The 26,002-nt window shown below is 40.3% G+C and overlaps 2 protein-coding genes across 2 annotated transcripts; one reads left to right on the top strand and one right to left on the bottom strand.

The window, feature by feature from the left end:
- Positions 1-1,480: 1,480 nt before the first annotated feature.
- Positions 1,481-11,730, bottom strand: LOC119722144 (sorting nexin-12-like). Its single transcript, XM_038192190.1, has 4 exons — positions 11,509-11,730; positions 6,200-6,295; positions 4,636-4,760; positions 1,481-2,764 (listed from the first exon to the last, which is right to left on the bottom strand). Exons 1-4 carry the CDS (start codon positions 11,698-11,700, stop codon positions 2,659-2,661), a joined length of 519 nt encoding a protein of 172 aa, XP_038048118.1. The 5' UTR covers positions 11,701-11,730; the 3' UTR covers positions 1,481-2,658.
- Positions 11,731-11,921: 191 nt separating this feature from the next.
- Positions 11,922-24,546, top strand: LOC119722145 (AFG1-like ATPase). Its single transcript, XM_038192191.1, has 12 exons — positions 11,922-12,133; positions 13,313-13,500; positions 14,675-14,916; positions 15,546-15,705; positions 17,112-17,242; positions 18,384-18,542; positions 20,279-20,330; positions 20,614-20,715; positions 21,659-21,759; positions 22,837-22,977; positions 23,394-23,510; positions 24,373-24,546. The coding sequence occupies exons 2-12, from the start codon at positions 13,347-13,349 to the stop codon at positions 24,529-24,531; spliced, it is 1,518 nt and encodes a 505-aa protein (XP_038048119.1). The 5' UTR covers positions 11,922-12,133; positions 13,313-13,346; the 3' UTR covers positions 24,532-24,546.
- The last annotated feature ends 1,456 nt before the right edge of the window (positions 24,547-26,002 follow it).

Raw genomic sequence — 26,002 nt, 5'->3', positions numbered from 1 at the left:
CAGAAACAATTCACACACATCCCTATGTGATTTGCTTTTGTTTTGCTGAAAGAACACGTACCTTTTTGTGATCCGTTGACAGAACTTTAAAATGGTGGTTGTGTTTAAAATTCCATAACTTGAAAATTACATGAGTGATTTGAATGATGCTTGTACTAAAAGAAAGCTTATGAATTGGGCTTTCATATCCTAGATTTTGAAAGTGTTAAATGCAGAACTTCACTAAAACAATGGTCTTGACATTTGGGTTTCATATTTTTTTTTACTCACCCTGTACATCATTATGTTCAAGTGATTCTCTATTTGGCAAAGCGCATATGTACATGCATAGTGTGGTGTTCGTCCTACAGTAACAAGCTAATACGCTGATGCATTAAGCTCCGCCTCTTGGTGTTTTTGACCAATCACAGCCATGATGAATATTCAACACATGTTGTTTCCCATGAATTCAGTGGGCGGAGCCTACTGATTCGTCTATTGTCCTCTTTTGTGTTGCTGCTAAAAGAAAACTAGAAATACAGTGCTCATGGAAAAGTCTGTTGTTTTAATTACTGGCATTATAAATGGCGTGGCTTAATTAACTGACGAATTTAATCACACATTGAGCATTTAAAGGGGGGATTATTATTTTACAAATGGATTTTATATTTGTCATGCCAAATGACAATATATTTTATGAGGCTTCTAAGAATACAAAATACCATGAAAATCAATTCAGATAATGAATTTCAATACAGGTTTTAATTCTCCAAATCATTCAAGTCAAAGGTGTGTCTCAGAGAGCCAGGAATATAAGGATCTTGAGGTGTTTTTTCTGAGTAAAATATATTGTTCCAGCAATGTAGAAAGTCGAAGTGCCATTAGCACGATGGCCATACTTAACCCTAACTCCCTAGCGTCTTTTAACTAGGAACTGGACCAAGTCCATCAAAATCCATCAATCACTGTGCGTCCAATACAAAACTGTACATGACATAATGGAATCCACCACTGACGCACTGGTTGACATTCATGGACTTGCTACACATGGCTTTTATCACAATAGCAGTACAGGAAGCTACGCAAAATCAATTGGATACCCCTAGCACTGCTTCAGGCCATTAGGTCCAAGTCCATCATACTCCATTAAATATTTAGTCACGCCAGGCCTTCTGGACCAAGTCCCCCAAAATCCACCCAAATGGGGGGATGGATTTTGATGGAGTTGCGGTGGTTAGGGTTAACCCATTACCTACTGTACTACATGTACATTGTGTTTATCCACTGAAGAATCAATCATACCATTGAGTCCTTGGGCGGTTTTGGGCGCTACAGTGAGTAATAGGCAGGGCGGTTTGGTGCGGTACAGTGACAAATGGGTTTAATAAACACAGTTATCCTTGCAATCTCAAATACTTCCAAGAACAAAACCTTGGTTGCCGTGTAGTGTGTAGGATCCTACAATATGTAACTCTTACGAACCATACAACCAAAACTTCGGGGGGGGGGTGGACTTTTGGATCCCCAAATCCCTCACTGTGTAGTAATCTAATGGCACTTTTCTGTACTTCTTAACCAGTTTACGCCGGGATTATTTTGACATCGACCGGACCCAGCCGCGGGATTGTTTTTCACGAACCTCTACATGTATGTAAGACGGGTTCAGACCGTCATCTGCGGGGAGCACACCCTGATATTTCCGGCCTCGCTCGCTGCGAGCGGGTCACTGACAGATATTTCCAGCCTCGCTCATAGCGTGTTTATCCGTCATCTGATGTGAACTGATTAAGGGGCCTCAAATCCCAATGATGCAGACTGGATCTAACTTCCTGACAATCCTGCAAAATCCTGAAACATTTCCAAGTGGATTTTGACGGATCTGGGTCAGTGCTTACAGACAGGCCTCTTTGCTAGGATGCCTCAATCCTTCAAAATCATCCACTGCCTCAATGGTAAAAATGGAATACAGCCTCATTCCTTCAAAAGCAACCGTTATTTCTTGAATTTGTTCAGTGGAGGGAGGCCACCGCCTCAATGCTGCACAATCCTCCAACAATCACTGTTAATGGGTTGAGGCAGGGCAGAGGATACCCAGAAGCACTTGCAGAGGATTTCAATTATCATCTAGGCCTATTTCTATGCACGGCAAAGCATATACACAACACAAGGTACAGCCTAAGACCTTGGCACAATGCATCCTCCAAACTCGACTGGATCATTATTGCTGTACAGCCTCAATCCTTCAAAATCCTCCACTTCAGAGGATTTTGGAGGAATGGGGAAGATTAGGGTTAACCGAATCAATGTATCATGAAAACTGATTTTGTTTGTCCCCTTTTCTGTACTAGATACTGCTTGCAGCATTTTAAAACAAGTACTCTACTCTTCCTGTTAAAACACAAAGTGTTGCATGTTGCAACCCAAAGTCTAATGTACTTTCTTTTACCAAATCTAACTTTTTCTCTAATTCACAGTATTCAACAATCAAAGTGTCGGGGTGTTCAACAGAAAACACCCCATGTAAACAAGTTTATCTATGGGTATATATGTATACTTGGTATAAAAGAAAAACTTTTTTTAAGATACAACCTGCGGGTAACACATCCACAAGACTCAAGAAGCAGGGAGCGGAGTTGTCGCCTCAGGGTGCTTTTGAGAGGGGAACGGTTTTCTGTGTGCTTATGTGTTGCGAATTTTGCCCGGCACGTAGTTTTTGTCTATGACCGGGTCTTGCAGGAACATGTGTAGGCAGCGCTCGTTCTGGGCGAGTGGGTGGCCAGAGATTCTGCAATGAACAAAGCAAAACAAAAATGAATTGATGTTTTTAACTTGGCGTGGGTGGCTAGTGCATTAGGCCCTCGGCTGATTCAATTCCTGGCTGCGGACCATATGTGAGTAGAGTTGTGTGTTGGTTCTCTCCTGTGCCACGAGGGTTTTTCTCCAGGTTCTCCGGTTTTCCTCCGGAAAAATCAAACACTTTCGATCTCAGGCTGTGCTCCGTGGTCATATATCGGTCGATGTAGCTGGCTGCCGGAGTACTGCTCGACCACGTTGTAGCCGCGTCCTTCGCAATTCAGCATACCAGCTGCCAGTAAGGATGATTAGCCGCCCAAATTATTACTATTATATACCATGTACGTTTGTGAAGCAGCCTGTTAAATGTTTCCCACAGAGGAAAAACTCAGCTTGATTCCCAAAAGCACTTGGAACAGTTTGCAAACACAGGGACAGATCCAAGTTCAATATTTTCAGTAATCCTGACTTCAGACGGAATCAAGTGCGGAATACCGGGCTAGGTTGTCTTTCAAATGGTTTTAAATTGACTACTATTACTTTTTCCCCTTATGATGCCATGTTATTTGTTTTATCTTGAACTAGAGTACACTGAGCTGAACCGTGTAAACAGCAGTTGTTTTTCTTTCTGTATAAGATTTTGAGTTTTGTTAATCTTAACCCTGCCAGACGTAAACACAGTGCATCAGGTGTAAGAGTCTGTGGGACCTTGCTGCATTGAGCTATCAACACCAGTGCCTAAATGGCCAATTCTGAATCAATGAGAGCCCACTTTTTTGTCCCCCCATCCCCCCCCCAAAAAAAAATTGTAGCCTACATTTGATTCTACAGCTCAGAATAGCCGATTAAATGACCCCAAAATGGAAAATGATGTTAAAATGATGATCTTTTGCTAAAAAAAAACCAATTGGTTAAAGTGGTTAGAAACTGCCTCAGATCACAGAGTGCCTTGGGTCCAAAAATTGTCAGCACCCTTAAAGAGGTTGTGGAATGCTCGAAGACATTTCCGTCATTTTTCGGGTATATGTAGCCTAAGGTGCGATGAAGTAAAAACGACTATTGTTTCTGTCATAAAATGAGTACAAAAGGTACTTTTGAGAGCTGTTTTTCAAGTCCTGTCATGCCTGTTTCGACCCGAACGTGCATTTTGTGTAAAAGTCGTCGTTGCGGGCAGCAAACAAAAAACAGTAAATCGTGACGTAATAAACAGGACTCCCGATGTAGAGTAGCATACACGAGTCCTGTTTATTACGTCACGATTTACTGTGTTTTGTTTGCTGCCCGCAACGACGACTTTTACACAAATTGCACATTCGGGTCGAAACAGGACCTGAAAAATAGCTCTCAAAAGTACCCTTTGTACTCATTTCATGACAGAAATTTTATTTCATCATTTTATTTCATCACACCTTAGGCTACATATACCCAAAAAATGATGGAAATGTCTTCGAGCATTCCACAACCTCTTTAAGCAGACCCCGAACCCCGAACCCCATGCCGTTAGGGCTTCGCCCTCGCATCAGTTCTGATCATGGTATGTCCCCCCCCCCCCCCCCACCCCCACATTTTGAGAAGCGACTGACGCCCTTGTGACAGCTAGTCCCATTGAACAATGCCATGGTTGTATCCGCCTGCAGTTGGCGACCACAGACTCTGAGGCAGTTTGGACTTGAGATTTGTGACCTGATGGATATTGTTAAACTGTCCAGGCTTCTCATAGTGTTACATTTGGCAGGATTTCTATCAAAAGTACCCTGGAGATAAAGGTTAACTGAAATTGAACACAAACTACGAAAATGGATGTATGGAATGAACGTCTCCGCTCCAGTAAGAGCAGACAGCATGGATTCTCATCACACTTACTTGTTGACAAATGATTCAAGGCCCTGGCGTCGTTCCTCAATGAACTCATCGTCAAAGATGCCATCATCGCCTCTGAACGGCAGCTGCCTCTTCAGCGCTTTGCCAGGTAAGGGAGGGACCACGATCTATGATAGGGGAAAAGAGAATGAAATTCATTAACGGAAAAGGGTCTCGTAATGGAGTAATTACAGAATACCCTGCCACTCGGAAATACACCCTTAAAATCACTGGCTACACGATTGGAATTGCTGAACAAATTGAAGTCTAAAACCAAGTACCATGTTGCTGGCTACGCGGCTACGAAGTTGAAGTCCCTCGCAATGCAAAACGAATGGAGATCGAGAAAAAAGTTCTTCCAAACTAACAACCCCTTTGCCGGCTACGCGGATGCGGAGTGCAAGTGGTTTGTGTACAAAATGTACTGAACATTGTTGTTGAAAATTGTCAACAGAAGAGTGACAAGTGGTTATTATTTCCCCAAGGAATAGAAGGGGAAAGCCACCCATTGCTGTAGGTGGTAAGCTCAAAACTGTGTAATTACATCATTCAATAGTCGGCACATGTTCAAAGTTGTCTTTCAGTAACTACCAGGGCGTGCAGGTTGAAGTTCTGAAGGGCGCTATTTGTTGAAAGTGATTACCGGAGCACCGGCAGCTTAAAATCGCTATACTGAACGATCGCTATTATGAACAATTTCTGTGGATCCTGGGATGTTCGTTACAGCGGGGTTTCACTGTAAATTTAAATGCGTGCTAACTGTCTGCACAGACATACTTTAGTCTGAATGACATGAACATACATTTGATAAAGTGGCACAGACTTCATGCGCAAGTACCCCCTCAACGGTTACAAAGGGAGAGTTGGGGGAGACCATTGGGAGGGATACTCCATTACATTGCTGACAACTAGGCCTGGGCGAGTAGTGGATTTTTCTACTTGAGTACCCACAAAGAAATTAGTCGAGTACTCGCGAGTAGATAACCAAATTCCCATAAAAGCAGAAAAATGACATACATGTTAGTATGATAGGAAGTAACTTACAAGCAAATAGCGAGCAAGTCACACCAAATTCGTCAGCACTGAGATATCCCTGCTGTATGAAGTTTTGGGTCATTTATTTGAAATTTATTTTGTGGACGAATGGAATCCTAGGGAGAGAGAGGTGGAGGGAGTGATTCCCTGTTTGCAGGGGACGTATTAAGCCGTGAGCCCTAAACCCTAAATTGCTACTTGCGAGTACCTGCTTCTACTCGTGCCAGGACGAGTGCTCGAGTAGATGAAAAGCCACCAGGAAAACAAAGAGTAGCATAAACTACTCGCGAGTGCTCGAGTAATCAAGTTATTCGCCCAGCGGTACTGACAACGCCAGATGCTCAGGCGATGACGCTATGGTTTGTGAACCTCTAGAATTAAACTAGTTGTGCATACTTTGTGCCTTACAAACGTGAACCACTACACCTGTGCAGTGTGTCCCTCCACTTACGTCTTGAAAGTGGTCAAAGAGCGCCCTCTACTGTTCCTGCATTGAGTCCTGAACGGTCAATGATATAAATTGAACACAAACCTTGCTGTCTCTTTCCAGTTCAGTCCTGAGCCACTCAAAGTCACTGTATCTTCGCCTGGTCGAGGATTCCTTCAGCTTGAAAACAGGCAGGTTAGTCTACAGACAGATAAAGGCAATTGTGTACTAGTTAGGGACCCAGTTCCTATGAAAGAACAAAAAGGAATTTTTATTAGACTCACCTACCGGTTATGGCCTTGACGACGCCCTATCGAAGTGCCCTGTGATTGGCCCGTCTGATAGCTACCATAGGCATATGTGTAGGTATGTGACAAGTTTTCAAAATCAACAGATTCTAATAAAACTGGTACCATTGTAAATGTCACTCTTAATAAAATATCTTTACAATGATACAAGGATCATCTTCCTGTGACATGAAATAAGAAAGTTATGACGTTTTGAATCCAGCAATTTTAGGCCCATTTCGGTCAATTTCTTTTATAAGGAAAAACAAAAGAAATGTAAGTTTGACTTGGGTAAGTGTGACCCGTTTCGCAGATTTCCCAGGATTGTTCTGGATTACACACCATACTTTCTATACTGTAACTTTTTTGACATCAAATTTTTGGAATCCGAAAAATGTACCTGGGAATCGTCCAATCTCCGTCATAATTGGCCAAAAGTTAGGAAACAAATGTAGAAAACTTATTATTGTGGTTTGTTAAAGTATTTTAATCACCTTTGGGTAAATTGTCGAGACAAAATTCGAGACAAAATTTTTTAAACTTCTAGTTGTCAAATTCAGAAAAATTGAAAACAAGGGTGGAAGAATACATGAGCTACGTGTCGTCATCGAAGAAAGTGCTCCTACGCTCCTTACACGGCCTTTAGCCACAGTGATTGATCCCAAAATTGAGGCTGAGGCCGAAGAGATTAGTGGCAATGCATGGGATCGCCACATACCTACTATGCAGAAAATCAGTCTGAAGTTGAGTCCCCATTTTGAGATGGAATTTTTCGGCTTAAAAATGTGCCATTTTTGTATCCAGTTTTTGGATGTGTTTGTACGAAAGCCCTGTAGTGCCATCAAGTATATATTTTGAAAAAAAGTAGAGTATATTTTTTCCAAGTTTGTTTTTACGCGATACATTTTTCCCAAAGTTCGTTTTTACGAGATATATTTTTCCCAAAGTTCGTTTTTACGAGATATATTTTTCAAAGTTCGTTTTTACGAGATATATTTTTTCAAAGTTTGTTTTTACGAGATTATTTTTTCAAAGTTCGTTTTTACGAGATATATTTTTCCCAAAGTTCGTTTTTACGAGATATATTTTCCCAAAGTTCGTTTTTACGAGATATATTTTTCCCAAAGTTCGTTTTTACGAGACATATTTTTTCATTTTTACGAGATATATTTTTCCCAAAGTTTGTTTTTACGAGATACATTTTTCCCAAAGTTCGTTTTTACGAGATATATTTTTCCCACAGTTCGTTTTTACGAGAAATATTTTTCCCAAAGTTCGTTTTCACGAGATATATTTTTTCAAAGTTCGTTTTTACGAGATACATTTTTCCCAAAGTTCGTTTTTACGAGATATATTTTCAAAGTTCGTTTTTACGAGATATATTTTTCCCAAAGTTCGTTTTTACGAGATATATTTTTCCCAAAGTTCGTTTTTACGAGATATATTTTTTCAAAGTTCGTTTTTACGAGATATATTTTTCCCAAAGTTCGTTTTTATGAGATATATTTTTTCAAAGTTCGTTTTTACGAGATTATTTTTTCCAAGTTCGTTTTTACGAGATATATTTTTTCCAAAGTTCGGAAAGCGCAGGGCTGCCTCCAGTCAGTACAGCAGGGCGACACAGGATATCTGAATATACAGCAAATTAAACTTTGCTTCGTTCCCGCGTGCCTCAGGTGCCTGTACTGTGGGCTGGGCCTAGGATCGATCCAGAACTCGCATTTCCTCACAGAATTACAAGTGATGGACACCAACGCGCACGTGACACTTTGTACACAAGAAAATCTCGTAAAAACAACTTGGAAAAAATATATCTCGTAAAAACGAACTTGGAAAAAATATATCTCGTAAAAACGAACTTTTGAAAATATATATCTCGTAAAAACGAACTTATATCTCGTAAAAACAAACTTGGAAAAATATATCTCGTAAAAACGAACTTGGAAAAAATATATATCTCGTAAAAACGAATTTGGAAAAAATATACTTCACTTTTTCAAAATACAAATGTATATACTTGATGGCACTACAGGGCTTTCGTAAGTTTGAGAGACATATGAAAATATAATGACGAACAATTACATGTGAAAATTGCGCTGTAATACCTTCTGATCAGCATATACCCGAAGAGCGAACGCGCGGCAACTTAGAAAAAAATGTTGTTCACTGTTGGATGACAAATCAGGCCTTGAATTTGGGAATTTTTAGGGCAAGGCCACTTTGGCCTTGAATGGAGCAAAATTATAGAGGGCACCAAGGCCAGTTGGGAGGGCACCAAGGCCAAACTAATATCTGCAGAAGGGGCACAGAGGCCGGCAAAAAAAAAATGCGAATTTATATCAGCGATCATGTACTTTAGGGCCCCCCTTTAGTTTCGATCAAATTTGAGCCAAAGGTACTTTTATCATTCAAAAAATTACCTTTTCAACCTAAAGCAGACTTCTCTCAGCTTATATTGCACCTGTTTTATAATTTTGAACAGTTTTTGGGGATAGAAATTACGTTTTTTGTAAGTAGTTTTATGGTTTGTGACGTGCGATCGCCATCTCTATTTTCGTGTTACGTTTTTTCGTTGTCGTTTTCCCTCCAAATTCCCCTCAAAATTCGAAACCCTTCCCTCTATCTATAAACCTACCTGCATGTTCTTAATGTGGATTAAAAGTTGATTTTGTTCTCTTAGGGAATCAGGCCCATAATTAATACACGATCGCCATTCACAATGTCCGCTTTTGACAATCGGAATTCGAAACGCCATGTGCACGCGTGTTTTGACTATGCCCCAACTAGTTTGCCTCGTACACGAACATCAATGCGTTCTGTACCGCGCATGCAATTCGCAAGCACTGAGAAAAAGAAAGTCGGTTGACTGCACGTAAGATCTGCCGTACGTACTCCTGCTGGTATGTGTGTGTACGAATACAGACATATATTTTTGCGGCGGGGTGTCGCTTCTTGAAGTATCGGCACATACAGGAACTGGAGATTCAGTTGTCAGTGTACGTACGCACGTGTGTGTACATCATCGTACAGTGGGGAATCGCCGGCGTTTGGCCGGCCGGCCACGGCCGTACTGTACTGCGCGCGTACGTGTGATTGATTCAGCGAGATATTAAGACAACTGATCGAGCTGGCATGGCATCGAAATACATTGTCAATGTGTGGAAAAAACAACTGGAATCAAGGATTGTAGTGGTTTTAATAGGCTGATGGATGTTTTTGCAAAAAGGGCACGACGGCCAAGGTAATTATGGGGCAAGGCAAAACTGGCCGTGAAGACAGGGATTTTTTGTGGGGCACCTCGGCCAGTAAGAAGGCAACGACGGCACTGGCCGTCGTGGCCGTCGTTCAATTCAAGCCCTGGACAAATGCGTAGATCAAAACGTGTCGGTTTGCGTAGATGCGTACGAAGAGATTAGTGGCAATTTACCAATACAACAGCACAGCGCGATCGGGCTGATTAGAAAGAAAGATTATTCTTTCCTCTACAAAAAAATCTCTAATCAGAAAATTCATTCCATTTTCGAGAAAAGGTAAAAGAGAGCTCCCTTTTGGGAAAGATTCCGGAAAATATTCCATCCTGGATCACCACTTCCATGTACCTGCTGCCAAATACATCAATTTTCACCTCACCTTGTGATTTCACCCAAGATGAATCCAGGAAGACTCGCAAATGCGATTTATTTTCAGGAAAATGTGTTTTTAGAGCACATTTCTGATGCACACGTCGTGCAGGATGAAGTTGGAAGCAGCCGGTCAATTTGACTGGAGTGTCTGGAAGACAGCGGTACATTATACGCATGACATCGACTACCATGACAACGATGAGCCGGCCAATGATAGTGCAATATGTCATTTTGAATATTTATTTTCTCATGAATATTTAGTTTATATCAATGGGTACAAATACGTCCAAAGATCTATCATTGCAATGTGATCGTACACGTGGTCTAGTGGTAAAAGTCCGTCTTTCAAGCAAGTGTCCACGGTTCGAATCCTGATGAAGTAAGTGACTGATTAATAAACAGGAAAAAAGGAAAGGAGAGGGTGAGAGTAGAGGGAAAGTGGAGGAAATAACCATAAGGATGATTTTGGCGCTTGAAAATTAATTTTAAAAAGTGGTGGCCCAGTACGAATTTTTTGCAAGATTCCCATTATCTGGCCATCAATAATTTTTCCCTAGCATACCTAGTATTAGACCCGTGAACGTGGCGTATACAACGCCACGCGCTTCCCTCGGGTAAATTCAAGCGAAAGCATTGTATCTTTTGATCCGCTACATATAACCATGTATAATTTTGCCCATAGGTGAATCACTTACTTGTTGGGCTTCCTGTGAATTTCCGCGAGTGTTGGATCTGGCATTGCCAAGAAATTTGATGTAAAGTACGGCACAACTTTGTCACAACAAATGTTTTCAAAATGATCAGAAAATCAAAGACAGGCATGACACTCTGGTACCCCGTGTTCCGCACGCGCAAAACGGTAAAACTATCAGCAGTGGGTACCCGACTATCCGTCGTACATGGCAGGATGACCGTAATACCATATAAAATTCTGCTAAATCCACTTCGAAAGTCTGCCAAATCACCCAGTTTATATTGCTGTTCCATTGTGCAAGGGTTTGTTTCAGGGATCTTTCAAAAAATGAAGGTTTTTCAAACCAAATGTGCCATATTCTTCTAATCTTTTTCATTTTCCATCATTTTCAATAATTCTGCCAAAAAAAAATATTCTGCTGATTTTCTGCACAACTCAATTTTGTATGCAAATATTCTGTCAAATGTAGCCGAAATTCGGCTAGAACGGTCACTCCATCTTAGTAACTGCAAATCACAATATAGAGTGTTTTTACTATAGACTGAAGCGTGGCTATGTATATAGCCACGTTCACGGGTCTAGCCATGTGGCCTAGTATTAGTAGTGACCTAAGTCTGCTTTAGGTTGAAAAGGTCATTTTTGAGTATTAAAAACAACATTGACTATAATTTGATATTAACTAAACAGGCCCCACACTTCACGACCTCCCCATATGCATTGCAATGCATTTTCAAGTATGTCAAGGGAAGTGTCCGGAAAGTGGGCAACTCCCATCCATTACTGCACACGGCAAATAAAAACACCTCCCACCTTCATCCGCACTTCATAATCGGTGTATCTCTTCTTAGCGATGCCGTGTGTCTCCGGGTTGAGCACATCGATCTCTAGGAAGTTTGCTGGGGCGGCGTAAGCATCGTCTAGGGTTTGTTTCTTGGCACCAAGCCGCCTAGTGTCAGCATTTGCCGCTGCAGCCGCCGCCGCTCGTTCAGCTTCGTCCGCCATGCTGGAGTGTAAAAAGTGCGTTGACCTCAACGTTCGTCACCCAAACCCCAAAATACTAAAAAAAAATTATCACTTGCAACTAAATATCAATCATTCAACAATTTTCACACAAAATTTACATCTTAAATTTGTGAGATTAAATGATTATTAAGACCTATTTTGAGATTTTAATAGTGATATGTCGAACATTTTAATGAAAAAGAAAAGATAACGTTAAAGGTCAAGGTGTTCGTGATGACCTTTTGTTGGCACCGGTCATCATGTGTGCGCCGGGCTGAACTTGATTGTGCCGAGTTTCTTTCATTTTTTTTTGCCCTTTTGTACACGATATGACTCATGAACAACTCGGTAGAAGAGGACAAAACGATACTTGTATTAAACTTTCTCAATGCTGGTGCTGGTGTTTTGATTCTCTCAATCTCTGACGTATTAAGTAAGTCCGCCAAAAATCGAAAATCGTGCATGTTCATCACTTGTCCATTGCTTGTCAAAATTACCAAATGTTGTTGTTGATCATTGACATATTGGCACATATTGTTGATTTATACCCTAGAACTATGGGTCTTGTGTAACACATGTACTTGTAGGGGTAATTGTCGTGATTGTTGATAGTAAAACATGCAATGATGTAGCCGGGCCGGGATCCTGAAATCAATGTCCGTGTACTGCTGTAACGATAGGCCTATCTTAGCCAAATTGAAGTCTCGGACTCGGAGCACGGTTGATATATTGATTGATGTTACTTGATTATGTTGATTATTCGATATTAAATTTTGATATCGATATCCCCATTACGATAGCAATTTTTTATCATATCAACATTTTCAAGGCCTAGTGAGGAATCTTCAAAAATATCGAAAATGTGTTAGATTTTCATCAAAATAAATCTCCTGTTTGTGCTTTTACTTTGTGTTTATCGTTTTTTAAATTTATAAATTTGCAACATATTTTGAAAATGTCAATATATCGTCTGTTTATTTGTTTCCTAGGAAATTGTAGCTATGTGAAAAGGGTTGCAGTCCCTTTGGTCTACTCCTAGAACTATGAGGCTCCACGTACTCATAGATAAAGAACCCCGTAAAGTTGTTTTCAGCACAAAACACTAATTAAGTACAAAAACGTCCATCAAAATGCAGACATTTCCCACAGAACCACCAAAAAACTGACAAATCCAGCGATGTTTGTTCTGCGCATATTACGTGAGTATGTCATGAGGTGTAGTACGGAGTTTGGGGGCAAACTGTGCAGTGGTTCTGTGGGAAATGTCTGCATTTTGATGGACGTTTTTGTACTTAATTAGTGTTTTGTGCTGAAAACAATTTTGCGGGGTTCTTCATCTATGAGGCTCCACTACGAGGAGCCTCATAGTTCTAGGAGTATCTTTGGTCTTTTAGACAAATTTTTTTATCATCAAAGCAAGTCAAGAAAATCAAAGAATCCATCAACCATATTGGTACAAAAATAAGAGGGGCGCCTCCTTCATTTTTTTTAAAGCCTGGACGAGAAACTTCTTTTTTACTCAGCCTTTTACAAATATGGTGAATAAAACAAAATTATGAATATGATTCAGTTAACTTTGTTATCAAACAACTTCTTTGAAACTTTTTTCAAGATAATTCAAGAAGACTTCTTCAAGATATCTGGCCATGCTGAAAGTTGCAAGAGCGGCATCTTGGCAGACTGCCAGCATAGTGCTGTGTACACGGTTACTGCACAGAGTGCAGCCAGCGAAACAGAATGGAACTGCCTGTGTGACTTGCTGCAGCCGACGGAAATCTTCAAGTTCAACAAGAACATCTGGTGAGTGATAAGGGATTTTTATAACCCAGTTCACGTCGGATGACGTGTATACATGCAAAAGTTTTGCCAGATGCAATGGTTTTACAAACGTTTTGAACCGATGACGGATAAACACGCAACGAGCGTGGCCGGAAATATCTGTTATTGGCCCGATCTCAGCGAGCGAGGCCGGAAATATCAGGGTGTGCTACCCGCAGATGACGGCCTGAACCCGACTGGCATCGAGGTTCGTGAAAAACAATCCCGCGCCTAGGTCCGAAAAATGTCAAAATAATCCCGGCTCCAACTGGTTAAGTTAAGCCATCTACAAACAACATGCAGACTGTTCCGCAAAGTAAAAAGTAAATTCTCTACGAGTTGGCTTTGTGGATTTGATATGATCGGAAGAACCTACCACTACCACTGTGACCAGTAAAAGTATCGAGTCTTTAAAACTCTTGTGAGACATTAACAGTTTGTTTTAATTGGGCCTTGAGCCAGGATTGATGAGACTGAAATGAAGTGATTGTGGTAAACTGGATTGCTCAAGGACACAGGTGACCAGTGTTCTCCACCCGCCAAGCTTCAAATGTTGCCGCCATGCTTAAAAAGTTGCCACCATGCTTTAAAAAAAGGAAAAAATAATATAAAAGACAAACAAGTTTGACTACCCTTACTCTGATCCAGGGTATATTTTGGCCAGAAACTCTGCCAAAAGCAGTAACATGCAACATTTGTCAAACTGACAAGCCTGCCCATTGTAGCAATCCATCAGATCAAAAGTCTCAAGGCCAAACTGCCTCAGAGTCCTGGTCACTGATGAATTAAAAAAGATGATGCTGAGCCAGTATTGTACTTAACTGTTTGTGTTACTGTGTTAGAAATGGCGTAAAAGCTGTTACCCACACATAAATTACATGTTCATCTGCATATAGCGCCCCCTATCATAAAGAATGTTTGACTGCAAATAGCGCCGCTAACATATAGCGCCCCTAAAATATAGCGCCCCCCCCCCCCCTTTCCGCTTTTTGAAAGCGCACCGACCTTTAATTTTCAAAGTTGGAGAACACTGGGTGACCCTTCAGACACATCAATTGATTTGAACTATTTGACCTCATCGATTTATTTATGGAATGTGTCGAAAGTCTGACATGCATGTAACTATACTTCTTTCTTTGCCAATTTCTTGTGGCAGCCACAGCGTACTTCACCGAGCCCATAACGTCAGAAAACATCACGTTCACGGAACGCCTGAGCAGTAAGACTAGCAGGGTGAGGCAGGATGAACGCGCGGGACCCTTAGCTGCGTATGACAGCCTGATTCATCAAGGAGAACTGACTGAAGATGCATATCAGAGAACTATAGTTCAAGAGCTTCAGGGCTTGTTTGACAAGATAGCAGGGTATCAGCCAGCAGAACCGAGCTTCTTTTGGAAGGTGTGGATTTTTTTTTTTTAAGGGGAGGAAAGAATAGTTTAGGAAAGAGAGTGTGTCCTAGAGGTTAGGGTACGTCATTAGAGAGCAGAAGTTCCTGGGTTCAAATACAGCTACTGGCCATATTTTGTGTCCTTGGGCAAGCCACTTCACCCTCATTCGCCTCTTTCCACCTAGGAGTACAAATGTGTTCTGGCTGGGGAGTAACCTGCGATGGACTGCATGCCATCAAGAGGGAAATAGAAATATTCTCAGTCATTTCATGCTACTAAACCAGAGATAAATGCCGCCTTGATGGGTCATATTGACTTGTGTCCGACTTTACTATGTTTAGAAGCACTAATTTGGTCTTCTCAAGTTTGCATCAGTAAAGCACAGAACAAGATACATACTGATGAAACAGTGTGCAGTTTTTGCCTTTCCTTTTTGGCGGTGGTTGTTTAACCCTAATCTTCCCAAATCCTCCAAAATGCTCTTTGCAAAACGATTTTGCAGGATTGAGGCTATATGACAAAAATGTGTGGCTGATTGTGAAGGATGCACTGTGTCAAGGTCTTGTGCCAGACTTTGTGTTGTTCATGCTCATCTGTGCATACATTTAGGCCTTAAATTCATCTATCCTTTACCCCAAGATGCTCGGCTCCGCCCCAGTCGCAGGACCCAATGGTTTATACCTGTATGGCAGCGTAGGAACAGGCAAGACAATGCTGATGGATTTATTCTACCAAGACGTGAAAGTCCGTCGCAAGCAGAGGGCGCACTTCAACTCCTTCATGCTGGATGTACATGCCAGTAAGTTCTTCGCAATGACTTTGGAGTTTTCTAAGCCTATAAGTAACAGAATCTCATTCCATTAACAGAATCTCATTCCAAAACGGTTAAAAATTTACAAGGTATAAGGTGTGGCATCACTGTCAGGGATGGAGAATACCCCCCCCCCCCCCCGGAAAAACAACCTGTTTACTTGTAACCTAAAATATGACCTTTTCGAAAGTGAATGAAATAAAGAAATTTATTACCCCCAAAAAACAGGTTTTAAATTTTGACAGTTTTGAAAAATTTCAAAAACTTTCCAAAATTTTTCTTGATAATACCAATATTCTACCCTGTCCTCCTGAAAGTGCTTCTCAATTTTTGGTCTACAGTATGTCCCCAAAAAGTGTCCATCTGACTATATTAAATAACTACATGAAATTGTTTGATTGTGCAGATACTTTTTATCCTTGGCCTATGTGAGTTTCATTGAATTTCAGTCACGCGTCACTGCACAATTGTCAATTGATCTCAACAAAATCGCTGGACCCTGTGACCAAGTTCCTCGCCTTAATTAATGAATTTCAGTACTGTGTTCAGTTAGCTGTGTAAAATCCGTGATGTTGTGAAAAGGGCGGCATTTGCGATTGGAATCATTTGCCTGGCTATCAGTCATCTTGGCAAGACTTCAGTTTAAAGGGAATATACAACATTTGCAAACATCGAAAAATAAAACTACCTAGTTTTTACCAAATACCTTACTAGGATGTTGGTAAATGACAGTCTAAAGTACCCTGTAAAATTATGGCACCTGGTGTGAAGTCATTTTCAAGAAAATGGTATTTTTTTTAAATTTTCCAACGGTGGTCGGCCGACCACCGTTGGAAAAACCTAACTATTTTTCAACTACTGCTACAAATTAACCATTTTTCTTTCAGTCCAAATTTTGTTTTCTATTGGTTACATGTTCATGAACGGGTGCAGGCCGGCTAGACTGGTTCCATTACCTTACAAGTTTCCGGCATCTGTAAATTGATCCATTTTATATTTAGTGGAGTCAGGGAACCAGACTACTTGAACAGTTTTGTTTTTCTTGTTTTTTTTCCAGCATTTTCGAACACAAACCTTCAAACATGTCAGTTTAACAATATTTGATCTATTATACTAACCCCTCAAATAGTTCATTTCTGAAAATTACAGCAAAAGCCAATCATGTATACTCCCTTTAATGCTCAAGGGCAAATAAGTCAAATCCCAAACCACATCAGCCTTTTTTCACAACCTGCTTTTGTCGTTATTTCAAAAATAGTTAGACACTTTTTGGGGGACATGCTGTTGTACCTTGACTGTGACTTTATGAGGCCTTTTCTTTATTTGCATCTATTTGGTATTGCACAAGATAATTGGCGCCTTGTGTGATTTCCATGTGATTTTATCACCTGCAGGAATTCACGAAGTAAAGAAGCAAATCCCTCGGGATCACACCAGTACTAAACCGCGACCTTTTGACCCCATCGCACCTGTCGCTAAGGACATTAGCCGGGAAACATGGCTGATATGCTTTGATGAGTTCCAGGTAATAAAACCCATTGGTAACTGTACATTGTACTGCATTGTATTACATTGTACTACATTGTATTACATTGTACTACATTGTATTACATTGTACTACATTGTGTTTATTCTCTTAAGAATCTATAAAATCACAGAGTGCTCCGGCAGTTTCGGGAGGTTACAGGGAGTAACAGGCTGGGCGGTTTTTGGAATTGGTTAATTTTGGCAATCACTGCATACTTGAAATAAAACACAAAATGTCTCAAAGTTCTAACAGTTTGTTCTAAATTCTAGCATTCTTGAAAAGATGTGTTCCCCGTACCAATTTCGAGTTTCTCCTCGAAAAATGGAGTTGTTTTTTTTTCAATGGCTGTTTTCCTAACAACATCAAAGTTATTCAGTTTTGAATGCGACATCAAACAAAAAATCCAACGACGTTTAGTTACTGAATTATTTTTTCACAAAATTTGAATTATTGGCTGCCAGACAATTATTCGGCTCTCGCAGGGCAGGTTCATTTGTGCGAAAAATGAAAGCCCTTTGAGAGGGCTACAGACACCCAAAATCGGCACGAAGAAACTTTTTAATTTGAAGAATAAAATCTATCATTGAAGACCACAGGGTATGCATCTTTAACCCTAACTCCCTTGGCATTTTTGCTCCAATTGCCTCCATGTAAAAATTGCATACAGCCTCAATCCTGCAAAATCCTCTGTTATTTCTTGAATGCGGTCCTTGGAGGGGTGCCCACTGCCTCAATCCTGCAAAATCCTCCAGCAATCACAGTCAATATGTTGAGGCAGAGTCAGTGACATCCTGGAGCAGTGCGGAGGATTTCAAGTATAACGTAGGCTTAATCTTAATCCTGCAAAATCCTCCATTTTGCAAAGAGGATTTTGGAGGATTTGGGAAGGTTAGGGTCAATAAACATGTTATCAATCCCATTGTCTTGGTCTCATCAAACTGCAACTGCAATTCCAGGCCAAAAGTTAAAAAAAGGCTTGTTACATTCAGCCTCTTACCTCCTATTTTAAAATTTGATAAATGAATAAAGCATCAGATATTTTTCTGAAGGAAGTGCACCCAAAAAATGAGAAACAATTCACTTTTTTCTTGAGGCCTACGGTGTGTCAAAGAATCCTGCCCTCTCTCCCACACTGCAGGTAACCGATATAGCAGATGCCATGATAGTCAAGAGACTCTTCACGGAGCTCTTCCAAAATGGTGTTGTAGTGGTAGCGACCTCCAACCGACGGCCGGATGACCTGTATAAGAACGGACTGCAGCGTAGCAACTTTGTGCCATTCATTCAAGTATTAAAGGTAATCTGACCCAAGCTGGGATTTTCACATGGAGTATTTGACCAAATTATTTAAAGGGACCATGACATAAATTGTGCTTGGAACCTATTTTGTGCAGCTTTCTTTTCCTCTTAAATGTATGAAAACTATCTGACATCCCTTTTTGGCAGGGTGACCGTAAGGTCATAGCCAATTTCTGCTAAATGGACTTCAAAAATCTGTCGGATTTATCAAAAATCAAGAATTACTCGAAATACACTATAAACACTTAAACATCACATGCAGATGTTGAAATATTGCCTTAATTAAGGCTCAAATTACATTATAAACAATCTATGGTCACATACAGATAATTGCTTAAATTTAAAACAAAACGCAGTTTGCGTCACGACGAAGTCCGGTTCCCAGTGAACCTCTGCACCTAGACCAGCCAACCTGTCCCATTATACAAGGCTTTGTTTGAAAAGATTGAAGATTTGTTTAAACAAAATTACAAGTGTACTATATTTTCAAATTTGCTGTGTTTTTCTGTCAAGTAAGCATTTTTGCACAATTCTGTCAGAAATCTGCCAAAAAAATCCATTCTGTCAAGTTTTCTGTCAAACTCGTTTTTTAACAAAAAATCTGTCACAGTTAGCCGAAAATCTGCTGAAACGGTCACCATGCTTTTTAGTGAATTTGTTTTGCTTTTCGTGACAACTGAGGGCGCTGTTGCTGTGACATCATTTTAGGAACACACTCTTCAGTTTATGGGTTTTCTGTTCAAATTGTGAACCCAAAAATTTGCTCATTGAAAACATTTGTGAGAAAAGTTTTGCTCATAAACTGACTGATATATTGAAACAACAAAGAATCACCAAGAAACAAATACAGTATTTAAAACAGCAAAATATCAAAAATGTTGTCAACTTTTTGTGCTAAAATAGATGTAATTGTCAGGTTTCTGCCTAAAATGACATCACACTTTTGCTCATGAATATGGAATTTTTCATTAGTATAAAAACCAAAAGTACAAAAATACCCTTGATAATGGCAAAATGAAAGTTGAAATTAACAAATTAAGTGGGACACAGAGGTGCCTTTTCAAGGATCGCATTAAACAATTATATTACATGCCCTTTAAAGCTACAGTCCATCATTTGTAATTTGTGCATTTTGTTCGTTTGAAGCAACAAAAGAGTTCAAAATCTAATGAAGGATACTGAGCAACTAACCTGATGAAGTTTCAGCTAAGCTTCAGCTGTACATTCCGAGAAAAGCAGCATTCTAAGATCTCAATTTTCAAATCCAAAGTTACTGAATCATGTTTTGAATTGTTTTGAATTGCAGCTATACGCGACGTCGCGCACTGATCCGACGAATTATAACAACCCCGCGCGCGTGTGCGTCGTTCCAATACTTGTGCGCGCTGCGCTGAATAACAAAACGAACTACTAATTTAAATTTTCCTACTTCTTAAGAATCACCGTTGGAAATGCCTTCTTTCGTTGATTACTTCAAAATGACAGCTTCCCAGAAAGAATAATTTCACAGGGAGTTTAGTCCACTTACTATCTTTCAACCAAGTTTGTTTTTCAACAATAATTACGCCAGTTACTTTTCGGATGGCTGCAAATGATGGACTATACCTTTAAGGTAACATTTCCCAAGTGGGAATGTTACTTTTGATCAAGCTTTGAAATTCTACCGATTCATTTGACGTACTTTTGAATTATATGATCTATTTTTTTTTTTTTTTTTTTTTGGCCTGTTTTTAGAATCACTGTAATGTGCTGCAACTAGACTCAGGGATAGATTATCGAAAATTAGGTAAGTTTACTGGAGTGTTTTTGTTTGTTTGGTTGTTTGGGTTTTTGCTGATGTATGGCTCCATAGTTTTCTTGAACTATATGAAAGCATGTATAGAATGTTCACTTTTAAAAATAATTCATATTTCTACTTTTGGCAATTTGCTTTTTGAACATTATGAAATATATTTTTTGAAGGTACAAGATTTTAGTTGCATACATACAGCATACATCTTTAGTTTCAGGAACAGAATCTAGTCTTTTGTAACATTTTTTTCTGGTTTATTTGTTTGTTATCTAAACAGATGCCTCTGAGAGGGGCCAGGTGTTCTTTGTGCACAGCAGGTGCAATGCTAACGCGGAATTGGACAGAATATTCCAGAGTTTGGCCAGGCAAGAAGATGCAGGTAGGTCAACCATTGATTCCCTTGCAGAACATGCTTCTGTTCTCCTGGATGGGATGCATGCACACCACAGGTTAATCCCTAGCTAATGTTGCAACCCTGGATGGGTATTTCTTGGTGGTGAATGGCAGGTTGGGGTAAAGAAGCTTGCCTATGGACCAGTGTTGTAGTCAAGTACTTTTTCCCTAGTACCGAGTACTGCCGAGTACTGCCGAGTACTGCCGAGTATTTAGGTTACCGAGTACGAGTACTTGTACTTCTGAGTACGAGTACGAGTTCTTGTATTTCCGAATACGGCCATACAGCAAATGGTTCATTGTGCGTAATTGGCCCAGGCCCAGTCAGACAGAAATACAGACCCACTCACGGCTAGCTATTAAATGTGTTTGTCCGGACGTGCACAGAGAAAAATCAGGTAACTTTGATTTCTCTGCAAGCTAATCAACCATTTCAAACTGAAAGTATCGATAATAAAATAAGGTCGAGGTAAGTCAAGCTATACCAATTTTTTCGAGTACTGCTGTTCGAGTACACGTATTTTGATGATCGAGTACAATTTCGACAAGTGGAGTACGAGTACTTTGCTGCCCGAGTACGAGTACCGTCATTTCAAGTACGAGTACTTTGACATTCGAGTACGAGTACGAGTACTGTAAACAAAGTACTCAAGTAGTACTCGAGTACGAGTACCGAGTACGAGTACTACAACACTGCTATGGACACATGCGGCTAGCAGTTAGATTCAAACCACCCTCTGATCACATTTCAGGAATCCTAACTCTCAATCACCTTTTTGTGCCATTTCTGATATTCACATCAAACACGCACTCATGTCAATGACGGTAAAATGTGCTGCTGTTTTTGCTATTAGAAAACCACTTTGCCCACTGAGCTAACTAGATGAAATTCCTTCAACATGTTTAACAATTCTTCATTTTGATGTTAGTGATACAGAGTAGGACGATTCACTTGCTGGGCCGGGAGTTGAAAGTACCAGTAGCCTGTGGCAGGATTGCAGTCTTCACATTCACTGATCTCTGTGACAGGGTAAGTCTCCTGGTTAGGCTACATAGCGCCCTCTTTTGCTCATCCACAGTATCAATAGAATTTGCAGCAATTGTTACTGAATCAAAATGACACAAAATTCACCACCAGGATGGATGCTGAATGTAACTGGTCCATGCACAAGCCAGACTCGTATTGTCAACACAAGTCATTTAGTCACAAGTCAAGTTGCAAGCTATTTTTAATTCAAATGAAAAGGCATCCCATTATTATTGGTGGTCCCTTGTTTCTTGTGACCCAATCTGTGATTTGACTTGTGATTCAATGTGATTTCCCTTATGTCTTTCCCTTGTGTCCTGCTTGTGATATGACTTGTGACTTGACTTGTGACTTATGACTGACTTGTGAGTCGACTTGTGACTTGACTTGTGACTTATGACTGACTTGTGATTTCTTGTTTGTCCTACTTGTGATATGAATTGTGACGTGACTTGTGACTTATGACTGACTTGTGAGTCGACTTGTGACTTGACTTGTGACTAACTTGTGATTTCTTGTTTGGCCTGCATTGTGATGTGACTTGTGACTTGACTTGTGAATTACGACTAACTTGTGATTACCTTATGTGCTGCGTTGTGATTTGACTTATGACTTATGACTAACTTGTGATTACCTTATGTCCTGCGTTGTGATTGGACTTATGACTTATGACTAACTTGTGATTACCTTATGTCCTGCATTGTGATTGGACTTGTGACATGACTTGTGACCTATGACTAACTTGTGATTTTCTTTTTGTCCTGTGTTGTGACTGGACTTGTGACCTATGACTAACTTGTAATTTGCTTTATGTTCTGCATTTTGATTTGACTTGTGATTTGACTTGTGACTTACGACTAACTTGTGATTTCCTTTACGTTCTGCAGTATGATCTGACTTGTGACCAACTTGAGAATTCCTTTTTGTTCTGTCTTGTGATTTGATTTGATGTGAGTTGTTGCCAACTCATGATTTCCTTGTGATTGACTAATAATTAGACTTGTGACAAACTTGTGATTTGTATGAACCCCCTGACATAAGCTGCATTAAAACTGTCTCTCTTCCTTTTGCTATGTGCAGCCATTAGGCGCAGGTGACTACCTTGCACTAGGCAGAGAGTTTGACACCATCTTCATACGAGATATACCCCAGATGTCACTCAGGATCAAATCAGCCGCCCGTCGCTTCATCACGCTCATCGATAACTTCTACGACAATAAGGTAATTTTTTGAGGTTTTTGTGCTTGATTGTGTCTATTTCTGACCATCTTCAGATAGCCTAAGTTTTCTCGTTGATCAAAAATTGACTGCTTTTGCTTAAAGTGTGGCCTAGTGTATTGATACATTAGGTAAAAATTAGCTAAAAATCCAGGTATTTTTTAAATGTATTTCGCATGTGAGTTCAACATCTTCATCAAGGTATTAACTCTTCAAATATATTGAAGATGCAACCTCAGTTCATTATTTCTGATGATTATTCCTTGAATTAGCACACCACATTGAACCACTCAGTGTGATTCCCTCATTGACCATATTGGTCACTTTCAATCAGCAGGACACTTCATACGGATTTCCTTGGCATCAGGAGGGTTCATTCTAATTTAGAAGTATTCTTCAATCCTTTTTTCCCCTCTAAGGTGAGGTTAGTGTGTTCTGCAGAGACGGAGCCAGAGGACCTGTTTGCTACCACTGCTCTGAGCCAACGTGACCTGGATGACCGCAGGATGCTCATGGATGACCTCAATATTAAACTGGTAAGTCAATCTGTAAACTGATTGAAGTATCCACATTGATATATCAGAATTGACCAGACAGCTGACCCAATTAAAGTCGGTGGTCAAGTGGGTCAGATCTCTGCACTAGAACGCAGGTAGTGGGTTCGAGTCCCACCTGAGTAAGCTTGGCGCTTGTTTTTCTTAACAAGTTCTTGGAGAGCACTAAGTACACAGTACTTTCACAGTGCATGAATCAATCAGGCAATGGTCAAACACCTTTGAAAATGTCTACGATTATTTAACTTTTAAAAGCATTTACAAGAGGGCGCTCTTTATTTTCTCCAAACTCCTTCACAATAAAGCGTGTAAGTTGACCTCAATAACTTATTTCATTTCAGGAACACACTAGTTAGTTTAGGGGGAATTCTGTTCAAATTGTGAACCCAAACATGTGTGTTCATTTGTGAGAACTTGTGAGAAAGGTTTGCTCATTGGCTTACTGCCACGTTCTGACACAACAATGAATCACCAAAGAAAAGACAATTTACGACAGCAAAATATCCAAAATTCTGGTAACTTTTGGTGCTGAAATAGCTGTAACATTGAGGTTTCTGCCTGAAATGACATCACACATTTGCATAAAAATAAAAAAGGCTCCAAAATACCATTGAAAATGGTAAAACAAAAATTAGAAATATGGTTAAAAGGGACACAAAGGTGAATTTTCAAGGATTGCGTTAAAAAAATAACATTGCAGGGCCCTTTAGATTAAAAAAAAAATTACACCACATGAGGGCGCCCTCCACATTTCCAGTCATTCCAAAACATATCTGGCTTTTTTGGGCTGCAAGAGGGCGCCCTCCATATTGACCTGTCGCACCCAAATTAATTTATATGACAGGATGCAAGCAGCGGATCAGCCAGCATCTTCACCGGTGAGGAGGAGCTGTTTGCCTTCGAGAGGACCGTCTCAAGATTGACCGAGATGCAGACGGAGGAATACTGGACCAGCACCAGGGAGACGAGAAAGACTGCAGAGATGAAACCTGAAGACTTATGATGACAACTTACCCCCAAAAAAACGCTCAAATTAGATGCCATTATTGAGAAATCCCTTCCTTTTTATGAAGCTTTTATTGTGCCATATTGGTATACCCGGGTTGAGATTTGTCTGGATTTTTTCTCTTGATTTCAGGATTTTTAAGAAATGTCCTATTTAAGTCTGGAATTAGTGAGATTTTATCAAAAATGTCCAGGGGTGGAGCCAGGTTTGGATCAAGAGGGGATTTAGCTGCCAAGAAGGGGGGGGGGGGGGTCTAACAGGCATTTGCTGTGGTTTTCTGCATGATTTTTGCAGTTGTTGGCAACCCAAGAGGGGGTTAACTTTAGACCCATAACCCCCCCCCCCCCCCCTCCCCATCGTAGATCCGACACTGAGGTCTCTGTACCTATAAAGGTTTTTATAGAACAAAATAAGTGAGTATGTTAAGGGGTGCCTTAATAGGCAAATTTAAACATGTACCATAGACCCAGTCTTATTTTCAAGTCTATCACAAGTCCTTTCACATTAGTTAAGTCACAAGTAACTGGATGAACAATGACAAAGCAATGCTTTTAAAAGAGTTCATTTGAATAGCTTGTGACTTGACTTGAGACGGAAGGACTTGGGATGGACTTGTGATGGACTTGTCTTCTTATCGAGTCCACGTCACAAAGCTAAATTTGGTTCAGTCAACGCCGAACACATTTCTCTGCATCTTCATTGTACAATGCAAGGTCGGCAGCTGTGCAAGGGTGTTGTAGAAGAGGGCATCTCAAAAGGTGCTCCATAGTTTGTGGCTCTACGCCACAATCAAACATGGTATCATTGGATGGACTTGTGATGGACTTGCAATTGTCTTGCAGGGACTGCAATACAACACCGCATAGACCCTCTTGCTCTGTGGCCCTCGATGACCCTAAAACCCTCTGCCGATTATTTCATGGATTTTTCATTTTCACCCAATCCTTAAACCCTGGGTCCAATTTTATTGGAACTTTCAAATAGAAAAATAGTGCTAAACAAATTGATGTGCTCTGTATAAACAGCTAAAGCCCGTCACAACTTGGGCTCCGCTCATGAACAACAGAGGGCACTTTAGGGACACCCTGCGCGTGCGCGTACGGCGGGAAGTATACAGGACTAATTTTGTTCTGAAAGTGCTCAAACGGGTTTTACTTAAGCTATGCTTTCGAACGTCCGTCCCATCCCAGTGGTCTCGTTGAGGGGGTACTGGTGATGATGTTGATGCACACGGAGTGAAATTTTACTTGATACGTTTTTGCTGAGCGAGTATTTTCCTTTAAAAAAAATCACATTTTAGTGCATTTTAGCTGCATTCAATCGACCTGAGCCAGTAACCCGTATATTTTTCGCAGTGCTACGTTTAAGGATAGGAGTTAACATGGCGATATATGCAATTTGAATTTCATCCTCATGTAATACATCTATTAGCTAAAGTTTTCAAAAAGTGTTTTACTTATTTGTGTTT

The sequence above is a fragment of the Patiria miniata genome, unplaced genomic scaffold (assembly GCF_015706575.1).
Source record: "Patiria miniata isolate m_02_andy unplaced genomic scaffold, ASM1570657v1 HiC_scaffold_14, whole genome shotgun sequence".
NCBI lineage: Eukaryota > Metazoa > Echinodermata > Asteroidea > Valvatida > Asterinidae > Patiria > Patiria miniata.
Note: the sequence above shows the minus strand (reverse complement) of the source record. Positions and strands in the feature narration are given on the sequence as shown.